Below are 16,813 nucleotides of genomic sequence, written 5' to 3'. Positions count from 1 at the left end.
GTTTTTTGCTTTGGCAATGAATATAATGTACACACTTCATGAACAAGGTACATAAGGTTTTTTCATGGTGTCCTACCTGTTTTCATTTCAGTCTTGGTTAGTCCTGTCACCAAGAACAGATATGGTAGCCAACAACCACCATACCACACAAGTGTTACATACCTGTGTTTTACCAATGCCATTTCTACCTCAGTGAATGAGACAAATGTAGCCCTAACACATCAACTGCCCAATGATCTCTTTGGCAGACTACTATCCCATAGACCTTTTATAATTACCATTTCCTAGTGTTTGAAATACCCATACTGTAGCACCAAATAGCAAGGCTCCCAAGCATCCTCACAAAGACAGCTCACTCTCTATCTCTGTGTCAGTCTGTTAGCTTTAGTGCAGCCTCATCTGAAAATAAACACACTCCAACAAATCAGTAAGTAAAATTTCTGTATGTATTATGTCAGTTACAGTTATGCAATGGCCAAATATTAGTAAATTCATAGCTAGTATTAAATTAAAACTGAAAAAAACCCAGCGACAAACAGTTCCATGGCACGTACCATTCTTACCATGGGATGATGCTCACCCTTTGTCCAAAGGGACAGTGGAAACAAGTATAAATATAGAAACTGTCTCGAAACTGCAAATCTAAGCCTAGGTTAATGCTCTAAACCGTCACTGACTTTCACTAAAATTATTCAGATCCAAACATAAGCAATGATTTAGGACATCAATTTATAACATAATGCTGGTGACCCTGTATCAGTTAGGCTGGATTGGTTTCCATCCACAAAGCAAACGACAGAGTGGCAATATTTTATCGCTGGTCTTGCAAGAGCATATAGTATGTAAATATATTTTTTAAAGATATATGTACACATTGCCCCAAATTCAGCTGTGGCTGAGTATTCTTCTCCTGGTTTTCAGTAATTTTGAAACAAAATAAATACCAAGCCCTTTCTGTTTGGATGCTTTGCTTTGTTTTTCCAGCCTGAATGAGTCTACAGATATTTTCTTAGTTATACAAGGCCAATGTTTCACTTTGCAAACATTGAAGATGAAGGAACACTTGAAGCTTCAGCACCAGAAGGAAAACAAGGAAGAGTGCAGAGGGTAGCTCCATTTGGAAGCACAGAGCTATAACAATTATTGTTCCAGTTTGTTACAAGTAGCTCATAAAGACTTTTATTCTAAGCAGTCCCACTGTTCCTAACAACCAAAGTGATTCTTATGTGGGATCACACCTTCAACACCCTTGAGCTGACACAGTTTGTAGTCTTGCAGAACAGCAACACAAACTAGTTCCCCATAAGCACTGGAGAATCAGAATATTTGCAATCTCTTGCAAAATGTCATCTCAGTTTATTCAGGACTTCACCTACTTCTTTAGAAAAAGCAGTCTATCATACTTGCGGAGTTTGTTTCAGTGTTTTTTTGTTGCTGGAGCATTGAGTTCTTGACCTAAGGTTTTATTTTGTTACATTGAACGAGGGCAGGGAGAGAAGAGAAGCACCATAATATTAGCATGTCAATTAATACTACTTGTGATGACACCAATGATTTCCCGTTTGTCCCCCATCTCTCCCTACTATCCTCATTCTGCTGCCTTTTTCAGTTTTTCCAGAGTACTGTCAACAGAGCTGTGAAGTTCATTCCTTTGAGAGAACAACATTGCTGATTTTCTCTAAGTCTTTGCTTCCATAGGAAGCAGATACCTGGCAGATTTGCAAGGGAATGCTAAATCAACTATGGAAGTTCTGCACTGGTGTTTGTTTCTGAGAAAGTCGTAGAAGTTCTTCTCTAATTGCTTTGATAAGAGAGGCTGAAGAGTGACCTGGCTGGAGGTCCTCAGTGGAACTGGTGGTGTAGCAAAGGCCCTGGCCCTGAAGGCTGTTGTGTGGAAGCTGAGCAGGGGGTGCTGAGGGCTGCCTGGCTGAAGTCCTCGGCATCGGGAATACTGGTGAGGAGGAATATTCTTGGTGTCCATGCGTATGCGTCTGGAAAAAGGTTGAAAGCATTATTGTACTTTCTGAATAAATGTGATAATCCCAGAAAAGACAAGAAAGCAAAAACGCAACAAACAGAGGGAAAGCAACATGGAGATGCTTCTATCTGCTGCCACTGTTCTTCAGTTGTATGAATGAATGATTCCTCTTACGGAGCACAAAACAACAAGCACACACAAAATTGTTGGACTGCCTCAAGTTCAAGGATTTTCAAAGTCTCTTTCAGCATCCATTAAAAAGTCTCACCCCTTTACTAAGCTTATATGTTTAGAAACTGCAGTGGAAGAAGGTGGGGAGAAACCCCACATAACTGGAAGTCAATAGAATTGGCTTTTATTTCCTCGGCTTTCCATCAAATTCCTAAAAGACGACAGGCAAATCACCTTCTTCCTGGCTGTCATTCCTCCATACTGTTTCCACATAGAGATACTACTATTTTCACCTTCCCCTTCACTGCCTGGCTTGCCTGTTCAGGCTGTACACTTGTGAGGACCCTGTGACTGACCAGTGCCCAGGAAAACATGGTCAACAGAAGAAGCAACAGGAGAAAATTATTAAAATCAGAAAGATTATATATATATATTTTTTATATATATTCAATAGCTGTTTTAAACATCTGAGAAACTCTATCCCAGTTTAGGGACAATCATTGTTTCAGGGTAGAAAGGGGTTAATTCTCTGTTTGTAAGGTACATTTTCTAACAAAACAAGAGAAACAAAACACAAGCTTGAGTTTATGGGCTTGTCTATCTGGAAAAAGATCTGCTTATACTAAAATAAAGCATGAATTTACAGTACACTAGGTGGACTCCACGGACTCCCGTATGGGCACACACGATGTACATTGTGAAAATCTAAACTCCATCCCTAAAGCAAGGGTTTCCTCTTGCCTAGTATTGCTGAAGGCTGAGAGACAGATGGAAGAAAACACAGGACATAAAGGACTTGAACACACCAGGCTGAATATGCTCAGCTGCAAGCAAAGCAGCGTAATCCCCTTTCAAAGGGTCTCTGCTGGGGATGAGGAGCAGCTCGCTGCAGCAAGCTCAGGTCACAGTTATCGCAATTTAGTGAGCACTAACTACCCTTTCTCTGTGGATAAGCCCTGAGTAGTAGCAGAGAGAGCAATCTGATGAGGGAAGAAAGGACTGCAAGGTCAGCTAGGAGAGGATTTGGGGGTAAGGGGAGAGAAATGAAGGGATTACAACACAGAGCCTGGGAAGGACATGGGGGACCAAGGTGACTGGCAGCTCCTTCATATCTCTCATAATATAAATTACTAAGGTCTAAGACATTTTGTATGAAGTATAACCTGTAACAGATTCTGACTCTCTTTCACAGCTCATGTGAAGCACTCCTCATTTACACAGTTAATTTGGGGATAGAGATTAAGAGGAAAAGAGGCTTTAATAGAAGAATGATAGGTAAAGAAGGTTTTCCAAGTATCATCCTGTCTTACTACTTATAAAAGGGAGGTGATTCTAGTATCAGAAAGGAATGAATGGGTGCCTTGATTGTTCAGAGCTATTTGTTTGGCAGCGAAACCTGAAACTAATTCATATGTGCAGTCTAGAGTTAGTAAACCTGACAAGTCCTCTGTGGGTTTATAGAAAAGAGGTGACATAAAAAATAGTAAAAGCAAGCATTCCTTGACACGAGTCTTAACAGCAATCTAAATTATATTCAGGTTTCTTTTACATTAAAATGCATTACATGATTCAGCTCGTATCACATATTGCACTGAACTGCCACCATAAGAATGGTATATTAAGGGAAGTTAGGAAGAAATCTGATGACTGCAGTGGCTGTTTTTTAACATTAAGGCTATCAAAGTTTTAATAACTCAGAAATATATCAGTTTAAATATTTCAGAAAAAAAGAAGTGTGTATTTCTGTGATCTCTTATATAGCATCAGAATCAAACCAGACTGCCTACTAACCTATACTAAACTACAACAGGAAAATAAGGAGACTAAAAAGCTTGGAAGAATTTTTGCTGGGCTTTTTTTCGACTTTCAAATTTCTTTACTAACAGAAATGCACATTGATATATAATATTATATATGTAACAATCTATAGTTTTATATAGTATCTATAAATTACATATTTTCATATAGAAACTTCTGTATAATTAACAGCAGTACAAAATAATTGTCAAAAATATCTTTACTGAGTCTTCCTTCTTAAGGAACGAAGATGTAAGAGATCACATTGTGAATCTTCATTTAATAACTGTTGAACTCTTGGCAATTTCAACTGGATTTTATGTATAAATATACACACACACAAAGATGTATGTATGAACAGATATATAACATCCACAAAACCAGTCAGCTGATTAGCACATCCTGATTTGTGCCATCACTGAGTCTGTTTCCAAGTGGCAGAAAGTCCAAGTTAGGCTGTGCTCAGCTACAGCTGTCAGCCAGCGTGTTATCTCACAGGGGATAGCTAGCGGACATGAGACAACTTGAAGTATGGTGAGATGGTTTAGAGATACTACAGTGGGCAGCCAGAGTATAAAGATAGAATAAAAGGATAAGAGTGGCTTGGGGGAAACACTGGAAACCTGGAGATGATGTGGGAGAACAGTGGAGAGCTACAGGGGATTGTAGATGGGTAGTAAGTGACGCCAAGTGATGGCAGGGAGATAGATACGCAACACATTACACGTATCTGTAAGAAATGAGGCTTCATCTGTTCTGCTGCTCAAATGACCACTTTCTCAGTACTGTATTTTATATCAGCTAAGGAAATGCTGTAATTAACCTGGTTGTCCAGGCCTTCCAGATGGAGAATTAAGGTGAATTGATGATAACCTGCCCACTGGCTTTGGATGAGGAGATACAAGTGAGAGGTCATATTTCAGTGGAAAATCAGGGGTTGACTGCTGGAGTAATAGCTGAGGACAGTGTGAGGAAAAGCGCCACTGCAGGAAGACAAATCCGGATGCTTCTTGAGTTTGTGGGTGAGAAGAATGCTCTAGACCTAATCTTCCTAAGAGCAAAAAACTTGCTCAGAATGAGGGAACAGTAAGACTGTTTACAAGGGATCGGTAGAATACTGAACCATAAGGAATACGACCATCATTAAGTAAAACCTCCTTTCAAAAAGAAGGAAAGACAGATTCAGAGCTCTGTTCTAGTGAAGGAATCCAAAGTACAGAAAACTAAAAGAAAACTAATAATACCTTTTTTTTTTCTTTCAATGGGAACAATTCCTTGTAAAAAAGAAATCATTCCTCATAGGAAAAGGAAAGTGCAGGCACTAGATGAGCTCTCCCTACAACTAAATGACACCATAGTCAAATAGCTCTAGTCCATTATCTCCTCCTTTTGCCTTTTTTCACTTTTAAAGAGACCAAACTGAAAAATATAACACTGCAATAACATATGAGCTGCAGCAACCAGAGAGCAAAAGGTTCTGTCAAAGCTGAGGACGTGTTTTAAACTCTGATTAATTAAAAGAAAGTCAACCCGGACTGAGGTGACAGGTACCCATCTGAAATGGTGACTGAAGGTGCAGACTGCAACCAAATGATATTGTACCACTCCATGAATCTTTTAAAGTTGTGCAGGTAACATGTCAAACCCAACAGTATGCATAACATCTTAGATAATGGGTCCATAATTGAATTTTCAGTAATGTTTGCAATTCATATAATAAAATATTAAGAAAGTAACAGCTGAACGTGCATCTGGGGGACAGAAGGGAAAGGCTCACAGATCTGGAAAAGCAGTGTAATTTTCAGAGAAGACAGATAAATTGTAAGGGGCAATGAATGGTAACCTAGAAATGCCTCTGAAAATGGAACAGGAGAGACACTAAGATCTCTCATGCAAGTGCTTTTCTAGATTTAAACTGAAATTATGATCTTCTTACACTCCAACATCACAGTTCCAAGCACAGATAGCAAGTTAAATCAGGCAAATACATCTTCCAGCTTTGACAGCTAAAGTTTGTGAATAGTATCAGTAGAGTTTGTCTCCTGTGTGCCAAGTTCTCAAAGCCTTTAATGCCGCTCCTCTCAAGCTGATCTGGAGTAGTGGCAGCTCAGCTACACCAAAATCTAGAGAGCAGGCCCATCCTGTTGCATTTTTTCTCTGCAAAGCCATTTTGAGATCATGCAGCACTGCAAAGCAACTTCAAGTAGTGTGAACACACACTGCCTTAAGTGTGCAAAAGGAGGAGATCCTTCCTTCCTTCCTTCCTCCCTCAAGGAAGAAACCAGAAAGATAGCTTGAGCAAAGAAGCAAAAGAAGAAGCATGAAGTTGTTGCTCTCAAGAGCACTTCAATAAAGCTGTCACAGGTCAGTCTGCTTCAGGATGCAAGTACTCAAACATGGACTGGTAGCAGGCAGCTGTATCTTTCCTGGAAAGGCCATGTATTATCTTCAGCCTCACACATCTGGTTGAATCGGAAACGTCAACTTCTAGAAGCACCACTGCCAAGACCATGAAATCACGGTGGCTGCCTAGGCAGCACTGGTAAATGAGTACGTATTAATTTACCACATCCTGCTCACTGGGGCTTGGAAAACAACTTGTTTAGAAGCACCTCTACTGTTATGTGCAAGTATGTACCTTATTCCAGTGCCCTGACTCCTGCTGTTGCGCACTGATACGTAAGACAAAAGAACTATACCAATACAAAGTAGGACAGTAGTCTGGGACAATTTAATTTAACTTTTCTACTTACAATGGTCTCAAAATACAGTGGCATATTTCAAAGAAGAAAATGGAAAGCAGTATCCACCTCTGCTGGAGCTCAGAAGCAGAACTGGGTGAACTGCAATTAATGGGTGAAGGCCTCAAGTGAGAAAAAAAATAAACAGGTTAGGGTAAAGTGAGAGAAAGCAGTTAGAGAGCAGCAAAGGTGACAGCAAGCAAAAGTTAGAAGAGCTAACAAGGGTTTGAAGAGCAAAGCAAAGAATGTCAGAGAAGCAAACTGAAAGTATTCCAGGGGGAAAAAGTTCCAAACAGTAATGCAGGAAAATAATATACCCGAACATATCATCACTACTTCGGAAACTATGCAAATGTGTAACACAGTACTCACTGCATCTCGCCTAGCATATTCATCCTCTCCACGGTACTGGGGCCACCCTGGCCCCCCCGGCTGGCCATGCCCTGCTCTGCCTGAGGGGATCTCCACTTGTTGACCTCCGATCCTGCTAGCAATTCCCACCTGAGTGAGGTGCTGTATCTGAGAACCTTAAAAGCAAATATTGTTTTTTCATCTTTATACACAGTAAAGTTTGTAGGGCAGACAAATGACAACATAAAACTTTGTTGGAAGCAGGAAACAAGAAGAAATTTGAGCTCTGTTTCTGTGCAATTAATAAAAAAAACAGCAGAAAGAAGGCTTCAGCGTAGAATAAAGAAGGAAAAGTTATGTGCATTTTGTGCAGTTCATCTGAGTGTGATGCTTTTCGTTGCCACTGCACGGAAAGAAGAGGTTGAGATACATGCATCTCAGACATGGATGACACTTCACTCCAAAAACACGCCAGCCCTTTCCAAACAGTGTTTATTGAAAGCCCTGGCAATGCTTTCATGTAAATTACTTAGCAGCAAAGAGAAGACACTTGCTCCCGTGGTACACCTTATTTGCATCACACCGGCAAGACCCTAACTCTCCAGACTGCTTTCTATTCCATCTCTCTGGAAAATAAACCACATGACTATATAACAGTATGGTTCTTTCAGCTTTGCTTTGTGGTTAAATATTAAACTATGCTGTCATTGACTAACAAGAAGGTCAGAACGCACTGTATCTCCTTTCAGCCTGAAAGCTAACCTCCTCCTTTCTCCCTTTCTTTTCCCTTCCCTTCCCTCCCCTCCTGCTGTTTTCAAACACATGCAAGGACAGCCACCACCATTAATTGCAAGAGATGTAACAACATGCCAGCTTTCCTTTTTCCTAATTTTCCTCCCACAGGGGAACAAAATTTATTTTATTATTATTATTATAGTATTTTATTATTCATTAGAAATGAAACACACTTAATAAACCCACAGATACATAAGAGAAAACTGTGTGCATATGTACAAAAGTGGAGGAAAAGACAAAAACAACAGATGGACATTTAGGTCACTTCCATATTTTCCTCTCAAAAAAAACCCCAATATTTGAGAAGTTTGATATTTGCACATAATTATGCTGAAGGACAGGAATTAATAATCTGAATTGCCTCCAAACTTTCAAACAGAATATACATGAACATTTAGAGAATAGTGTGAATAGGACAATAACACAATCATCATTGAACTGTAGCAGTCACTACATCCCTGTCATTCTCATTCATTTAACATTTACAGGGAGAGGACAGCAGTTATCAAAACTAGGCCCCTGACAGGAGTATATGATTATATTTTCAGTCTTTTCCAACTCCCCAGGAAGAAAACATTTCTCTGGGAGAAAATGAACTGTGTCATTTGCATAAGAATAGAATCTTTTATTCTTAGAATCAGTGTTCGCTGCTTAATTGCCATGTGACATTAGAGTCTTATTCATGATAGCACTGATGAGCGCCACATAAATTATCTCAACCAAATCAGGGAAGGGAAGACTTTATAGAGGAGAGCAGGAATAGATAATATCATAAGAACCTAAAGGATCCTGCTTTTATGCATGTTTCTAGGAAGAGAAATTAGAAATAGAGATGCAGAGAAGTATTAAAAAGAGTTGCTATTTAGCAGGCTGATTTGGGATGCATTAGTTAGCTCATTTAGTACAATAAAATAGTCGGCAGTGGAAAGTTAGCACACACTGTATGGTCTAAAACTATGAAATAATTTGCCATTGTTAGAGAATGGTGGTTTTTGAAAATATGCTGTGTGATAACCAATGCCTGTGAGATACTAAAAAGGTGGCAAAGCACTGCCTGTTTTGCAAGGTCCTATGGATGTAAAATTAACCACACTTTATGATCACTTTTTCTTTGGCAGTGAAGACAAGAATCACATTTCAAGTGTAGCAGCTGAAGGAGACTGATGTCATAATGGTAACCTCAGTGCAAGAGTAGATACAGAAAATGATCAGTTATTTTAGGGCATATTCAACTTAAGTGAAGTGTACCTGCAGTGCTTCCAACTGGTCGTGGCCGTGCCACTGATGGCATTTCCTCTGAGTATATCCCTCTGGAGGAATATTGAACCTCAGGTGGCTGCTGGTCTGGGTGCATTAATTCCGCAGGTTGAAGAAAACCTGGACCAAAGTTCTGCCTGTGGAAAAGTAAGGACTCAAGATTACAAAAAGTGAATTCCCTATTGGAAACAGTAGTGCAGGTGTACCTCATACAATGGCTGTTTATGATGGCCTTTCACGTACATTTTAACCTTAAATGTTAAAGAAAATAATTACATCTGAGGAATATATTCCTCCTTCATGATGTGCATTGCACTACAGTAAGAGTTATAAACTCTTAAGAAAATTTCACACGCTACAGTAACCTCAATGCAGAGAAAAGCCCACAGATGTTGCTTTCTCCTTGGAGAAAAAAGTATCTTCAATGAAAAAGAAAATCAGAAAAATAAGACTTCAGTAGTGACGTAGCTGCTTAGCTCAGCAACAAAACTGACTCTTACTCAAGAGTTTCTGGGCACACAAACTGTTAAACAGTCACCAGTCTCACTTCATAAATTGTGCCAAGGTAACGGAACTTGTAAAAGGAACACTCTAATTCGTCCTCAGAACAGGAGTAGAGGAGGAGATGGAAAAGCTGCTTTTCCTATGTTTCCTATTAACATATCTTAACCCTGGCATGGAGAGATTATATTTTAGGAGGCAACTGAGCTTTCAAGGGTTATTGATTCCTGTCGTTATGGTGGAGGTGTGGATGCTCAAACTTCAGGTGCTTAGGTTACAGGCTAGTCTCTCTTAGATTCCAGAGTATGATCAAAGATAGATACGCTCCTCAAGAGGTATTCAAAGCAAAATATTAGGTTCACTCAATCATTTTCTGCAGGAGCCTCTCACCGATGAGTATAAAGGAAACAACGTGAGACAAACACACTAAGTCAGGCACATGAAATTACACACAGTGAGGACTAGGGATGAGTTTTCTATGCCATTTACTGCATTAGCATCTAACCCCTTCTAGGCTATGGACTGCAGCCTATCCCATTCCTCAAGAACTCAGTTTTACACCCTTTCATTTTACAGGAAAATCCCGTGACTGCACCTAATTCAAACTGTATGACAGCCAGATAGCATAGGAAGTCGACATAATAATAAATAGCCTAATAAAGCCAAATAAGAGCATAATAAAGAACAGAAAAGCAATTGTAAATTGAAGTACTAGCTACTTGACATACAGTATTAAACAGAGGTGGTGTAAGGGGTTCAAGCTGCAACGATCCTATTGTGGAAGTGCCAAAATTTCCCTGCCTCCCTTGCACGCAATCCCACCTGTCCATTCAGCAAACCTAAAGGAAACCATTTCCAACCAGACTTAGAAGCTAGTTAAAATAAATGCTTGAATGGGTAGGTAATGTTTAACAATACCGCCTTACGTTAATCACTACAACCAGTAAAGGATGTGATCATCTGGCCCTTTATAACCGCAGTGCTGAGCTGGAAACTTACAGCTGATAAAGTGTTACTAATTTTTTGATGTTGTCTAAAGAAAATACTTTCTCAACATTCCTGCAAATGTACTGGTTTTGTGCCAGTTTTTCAGAAGAAAGGAAGTATATCCTTTACTGCTGATGGATTTGTACTCGAGAGGTGCATATTTAATAACCCATCACCCTTTCTTCTCCATCTTCTTTATAATAGATATAGCTACGCTTTATTACCAGAGATCAACTTAAGAGTATAAAAATGGGATACATCTCTGAATCGGTATCATACAGGCTTTCTAGTGCTCCTCCCTATATCCAGACTGAGACATAGCTTTCATCTTTGCACATTAAAAAAAAAGTAAAATTAATCTCCAGTTATTTAAGTGGGGAGATACTACCCCAAAAATCAATTTTACACCACTAATCCACTATAGCTAAGTATCTCTATCTCTGTTGCATGATGCAATATTCATCTTCTGGCAAAAGCTGTTCCTTGTGCCTTCATGTTTGCCTAGCTGTTATGTGACCTAGGTCTTTCACATTCACTTTTTTTTCTACTGAGGCTGGTTCCACTTCATTAAAGACGCTGTGTTTGTACAGAGAAGGGAACAGTACAGTCACACAATTATTATTCCATGCATTGGATATTTAAACCAATGGACTATGACATTGATACATGCCACCTACTCATACTAACCTCAGGTTATTTTTCCTTCCTCTAATTGGTGTACTGTTTCTATCAATTTATCATTATCTTCTGAATTTGAGCATAACCCTCACTCCACAAGCATGATGACTTTCCACTTGTTTTCTATTGGCCAAGCTCTAGGAAGCCTTGTATTTTGATGAAATTTTAAAGGAATTCTTCCTGTTAAAGTCAACGACCTTGCACATTGTTAGCTTAATCTGCCAGCACTGGAAAAGGAAGCATCTGAACTATTAATACTGATGCCATTCATTTGTAGTTTACAGACAGCCAAAGTGCCTATGCAAAATGCTGATAAACTTTTGAGCAAAAAGTATGTAGCAAAGACACTATCTTGCTCACCTGTATTAACATGGGTTACAGCACTTTCAGGATTAATTTATCACATTGTCCCTGAATGCGTAACAGGCCAACAAAGAGAAAATTCTCACTAACAAACAATCGGTTATGCTTTGTATTGGCAGTTCCAAAGCTCAGTCGTCAAGGTAACTTAAATTACAAGAAATACACTGCATGTCATACTGTATGCCATTTCATGTATGCTCCACTCACACTGAAACTGTCACCTTCAGCCAAAACCTAAGTAAGAAAACGTGCTTAGAGACTTTTCCTTTCCTAGTTGCCCCTTTCAAAAATCAGGTTGCAAAAGAATTGGTAAAGTTCTTAGCAACCACTTTACCATTGAGTTTCCAAGGCAGTGAAGACTTTACGTGAAATCTAATGAATGATATGGATACCAGTGGGATTTCATCTCACATGGAGAGCTGTAAGAAGGTAATGGGAGAGCAGCACGAGGCCACCATTTTACCACCTAGGTGAGTTGCAGCCGTTTGGAGAGGGTGAGACAAGTCTGACCACAGTGGGAACCATGACTCAAGAGTCCAGCCTCATGTGTAGTTAGAACACAGACACCAAACATGGAATTGACCGTCACCTGGACAACTGTTTTCTTCTCTTTACATGATTCTACCACAGCAAGACCAGGAGAAGATGGAAAATTTGCTCTTTCCCCCAGTTTTATAATAATAGGCCTCCCGGGCAGGTTTTCTGCAGGAGGGTCACCATGCTCTGAAATTTGTTCTCAACTTGGTTAAAAATAGAATGAATCTGTTAGCCACGTGAAAGCTTTTGACAGTTAGCGTTGCCCTGAGGCTACAGAAACAATATGAAAGCAAGAATATTGGGAGAATGACATACATCTGAGTAACTGTTTCAGGCACTCTAAAAGCTGAAACTCAGTGGTTTATGCAGTATTTGGAAGGATATCTCTATGGCCAAGGGGCTAGAAACATATTTCTTTTACATGGAGACTTGAATTCCATACAGCATATATATGTCATTCATGCTACATAAATTACACAGGCTGGATCTGGACTCCTGTTACTTCCCATTTATACAGTACTTTGCATAATAATATACCAGTGCCAATAAGAACTCTTGAGGAATTGCAAGGAAAATATTAAGTGATAACTCTATCAGTGAAAGCTACCTTGGTAGGAGACCTGGTGCTGTTGGCGGAGTCATTCCAAATTCCACGTATCTCTGTGAGAAGAACAAAAAACCCCAAATTAAAATAAAAATGCATACCCTGGGAAGTCCACTGTTAGTCTTTTAAGTGATGAATGGCAGAGATCACTAGGTCTGTATGTGTGACTTGACTGCACCATTAAGACCTTGGTTTTACAAACCCAGAAGCACAAGAAGATCTGTGAATTGCTGCTACAGTGGTTAGCAGTCTCTTCTGTCTCATCAGAGGCTTAACTTAAGAACCTTTCAGAAATACTTTCATTTGCAGAAGATCAAGGGCTTCTCCAAAGTCTGCTTAGCTTAAAACTTTCAGAAAACCAAGCTTTGTATTTGGAAATCTCTTTATACCTCAACCAGCATCAGATTGCAGCAGAGACCATGGCACTCAGACTGAACAGTCGAATGGCATTATGAAACTGGTACTGAACTGTCGTAGAACTGGAGATGACCTAAAAGACTATCCATGTGTCTTGGTGCTCCATAAAATGCAAAAATATTATACACAGAAATACTGCTTCCTTATCTGTCACTTCCTGAAAGCTTTTGAATACCCTGCTGAAAAATATGACCTAAGCCCAATACATTCTTTTTTCATTGTCAAAATATGAACTAGCACATGCACTTAAAAAAAATAAAGTTTTACTCTTGGGCATAACAAGACTGCTCTGTGAAAGATTATAACCGAGAAGAACAGAAAAGTTATCCTAAAGTAGGAGAACTATCTTGTCTTGTGGTGGGAATGGGAAAAGGGAAAAGGACCTAAATGTATTGCATAAAAAGCAAGTTCACCATCTTCTGATGGTCATTTCTGAGTTCTCCTGGTTCCAGAAACTGTTCCACATTTGTGGTAAGTCCTGATGGCAAGGGCACAATAACAGTGACCATGGCTCAACTGGTGTGAGCTACCTGCTCAGAAAAGCCTTTTAACTTGCATCACTCACATTAAATGGGTTGTTTACTGCCTGAGCTGGACCATAAGGTGATCCCCACTGGGTACATGTGGTTTCCCTCCCTGCTCGAGCAGGAGTGTTGTTTACCGGCTGTCCTGCAGAGACCCCGGGTGGTGCGATGGCAGTGGAATTGGCTGCTTGGCTGCTGGGAGCCACCAGCGCAAAAGCATCATCCAGCAGCGAGTGCATGGTTTGCCGAGCCTCTTCAATGGATGGCTGCGGTGGGATGTACTGGGAGACTGGGTGGGAAGGCAAGCCAGGGAACTTCCCCACATCAGCTGAAGATGATGTCTGAGGTTCAGGAGGCAAGTCTGGGTCAGACTGGAGAAAACAGAAAGAAGGTTAAGGGCAGCCACAGAGATCTAATCAGCCAGCTTCCAAGCCCCTGTGGACCTTAAGTCTGAGCAACATTTTCTTTGCCAAAACCACAATGAGATAAATGGTACAAGTGCCAGTGCTGGACAAAACTTGCCCTTTACACTCCCCACTTCTACATGCACATATGCATGCACATACATAATGCTAACCGTGTAAATACTTCATTCACTGTCATCTGTGAGACTCTGATCTCAGACAAGGCAGCACAGCTTTTTGCAGGAGTTACTCAGCTATAACAGAAATATCTTGTGGTTTGCAAGCACATAATGAAGTCATGTAGAAAGCAGCTACCCCACCCAGAAAAAAAGACAATCAGCTCTGTCACATCTCTGACTTCTCTGCAGCTTTTGCAGTTCCAAGAAATGAATTCAGTCTTTAGCTTACAACTGACCACATCAGCAGTAATATTAAATTGGCATTATTACCTCTCAGAAAACCACACAAATGGAACTGATATGCCATTAAGTGGATACCTGCATGGAACTTGAATTTGGGTGCACCACCTGAATGGGATTCATACAAGTAGTTCACAGCAGCAACACCTGAGGCATGCATCGCAATTACTACATGGGATCTTACCACACAGGCTTATTGTTCATCAGTAACAGGAAATTAAATGAGCTTTGCAGCAACAGACTTATTATCAAAGCTCATTCTTACCACTGCATGCCGACTGCAAAATCAGTCATCAAGATGCAAAAGCCTCTACTTTATCAGGAACTTAGCATTCCAAGTACTTTCTCGCTACAGATGCCAAAGGGGCTGAGTTTTCAGTGTGACATGTCTTAATTAAACAGCTTCAGATGATAATTCATTCCGCTGCAGCATAACATTAAAATCGTTACAGTCTTGTTTGAAGGCAGAGGGAAACTGCAGAAATAGACACTGCAGTCACCTGACTGCATACGCAGCTAATGGTGAAATTCTTGAAAATTAATAAAGCATCTTTCAAGACCAAAACCATCCAGGGGTTTCCAATATTAGCATTAGACTTAGTAAAGTCTGCTTAGAAGTGGTTAAAGATGCCTAAATACAGTCTGTGACATGGATATGACTGAACAGAAGCATTCTCCAGTGTCTTTGTTTTTTTTAGACAGGAAGCAAAATTAATTTTCAAGACTTTGCATAGAATTGTTTCAAGTTACTGTAGTACAAAGACATGTTTCTCTTTCATTAATAATTAATTCCCACATTTGAAAGATGAGAATATTTCTCACGAAAGGAACTGAGTCTTCTCTGTGAGACCAAAGGAAGAAATTTTCTGTAACTTATGAATATATAACATCCAGCAAATTGGACTACAGTGAAACTATGTTCAAGATACTGCAGAACATGCCAAGCACACTTTCATATGCATAATACAGTGACATTAATGAAAACAAGATTTTGGTTCTTGGCCTCTTTAATATCGAGGAGTACTTGGCAGAATTTTACTGCTTAATACTGACAAACTGCCAACGAAATTCCTGTTTCACTTTGATTTACACGCTAAGTACATAGGACTGAAGCTAGCCATATTAGACCATAGTCAGAAAGCAAGAAACCTCCCAATGTCACAACCGTAATTACGATTATCAGAACACTCCTGCCATTCAAGAGACATACATACAATATATGCAGAATTATTGACTCCTGGGGGCCTTTTGTATGTCCCATCACTGTCAGTTGTGATTAACCTGTCCTTTTCTGCATCAACTGGACTCCCATTTATCTGATGTCGCCGGCGCTGCTTGGGAGAACGTTTTGCACGAGAACTTAACAGGAGGAAAACAAAAAGCAGAGAGAAAGAACAAAAAAAAAAAAACAAAACAAAAACAACACAAGACAACCGTGATCACATTTCTTTTTGCAATTTTCCTTTGCATCCCACTCAAGGCTAAACTCCTTTGCCCACTCCCTCCAAGTCATGCTTGCCTCAGCCCTGTTTCTCTTCCCTTTCCCATTTTTTCATGCCACTCCCATTAGGTAACCGTAAATCTCTCTCCTGCCTTTGTCTCATTGGCAGCTCTCCAAACTGTCTTATTCCTCCTTCAAACTCTCTTCATTGTCACCTCCCTTCCACATTTATCTTTCAGAGTTCTTTGCGCTCCATCCCTTCCCCAGTGCTTCGCCAGATCTTTCAGACCAATGTCAACACATCTGCAATAGCAGAACAGACCATAAAATCTGCCAACAAAGGTCTGTGCTTGGCATTGTTGGGTTTAACCCTACTAGGCATATAAGCCATGGAACCCATGTAACTAGAGAAAAGGTACTTTCTATCAGTGCAGGAGCAGTTACAGGGTACCAGTGCTCTGGGAACAAAGTGCCAGTATTCATAAACAGAGCTCGGGGAAGACTTTCTCTGAAAAGGCCAGGGAGGCAGGTCCATGACACTCTTCAACCTTCCATGTATTCTGTCTGAGTATCTCTTTGATTTGCGAGTTTGCCACTAAAATTCAGAATCTTCAAGCTTTTTAAGTTGTTCAAGGGAGGGCTGAAGCACCTCTCCTATGAAGAGAGGCTGAAAGTTGGGCTTGTTCAGCCTGGAGAAGAGAAGGCTCAGGAGAGACCTTAGAGCAGCTTCTAGTACCTAAAGGGGGCCTACAAGAAATCTGGAGAGGGACTTTTTAGAAGGGCAGGTAGTGACAGGACAAGGGATGATGGCTTTAAACTGAAGGAGGAGAGATTTAAGTTAGGTATTA

The 16,813-nt window shown here is 40.1% G+C and overlaps 1 protein-coding gene across 3 annotated transcripts in view; it reads right to left on the bottom strand.

Moving 5' to 3' along the window:
- Positions 1–428: 428 nt before the first annotated feature.
- Positions 429–16,813, bottom strand: part of KIAA1549 (KIAA1549 ortholog) — a 146,635-nt gene continuing 130,250 nt past the window's right edge. Inside the window, exons 15-20 of one of the 3 annotated variants that reach the window (XM_065680740.1) lie at positions 15,739–15,883; positions 13,743–14,072; positions 12,764–12,816; positions 9,082–9,227; positions 7,060–7,214; positions 429–1,991 (exon numbers count right to left, since the gene is read on the bottom strand). In XM_065680740.1, coding sequence (XP_065536812.1) covers positions 1,737–1,991; positions 7,060–7,214; positions 9,082–9,227; positions 12,764–12,816; positions 13,743–14,072; positions 15,739–15,883 — 1,084 coding nt within the window. In that variant the 3' untranslated portion in view covers positions 429–1,736. The remainder of the gene's footprint in view (positions 1,992–7,059; positions 7,215–9,081; positions 9,228–12,763; positions 12,817–13,742; positions 14,073–15,738; positions 15,884–16,813) is intronic. The other 2 variants (XM_065680748.1, XM_065680758.1) reach the window with 2 other exon arrangements.

The sequence above is a fragment of the Lathamus discolor genome, chromosome 1, assembly GCF_037157495.1.
Source record: "Lathamus discolor isolate bLatDis1 chromosome 1, bLatDis1.hap1, whole genome shotgun sequence".
Lineage (NCBI taxonomy): Eukaryota > Metazoa > Chordata > Aves > Psittaciformes > Psittacidae > Lathamus > Lathamus discolor.
This window is presented reverse-complemented; position numbering and strand designations above follow the sequence as displayed.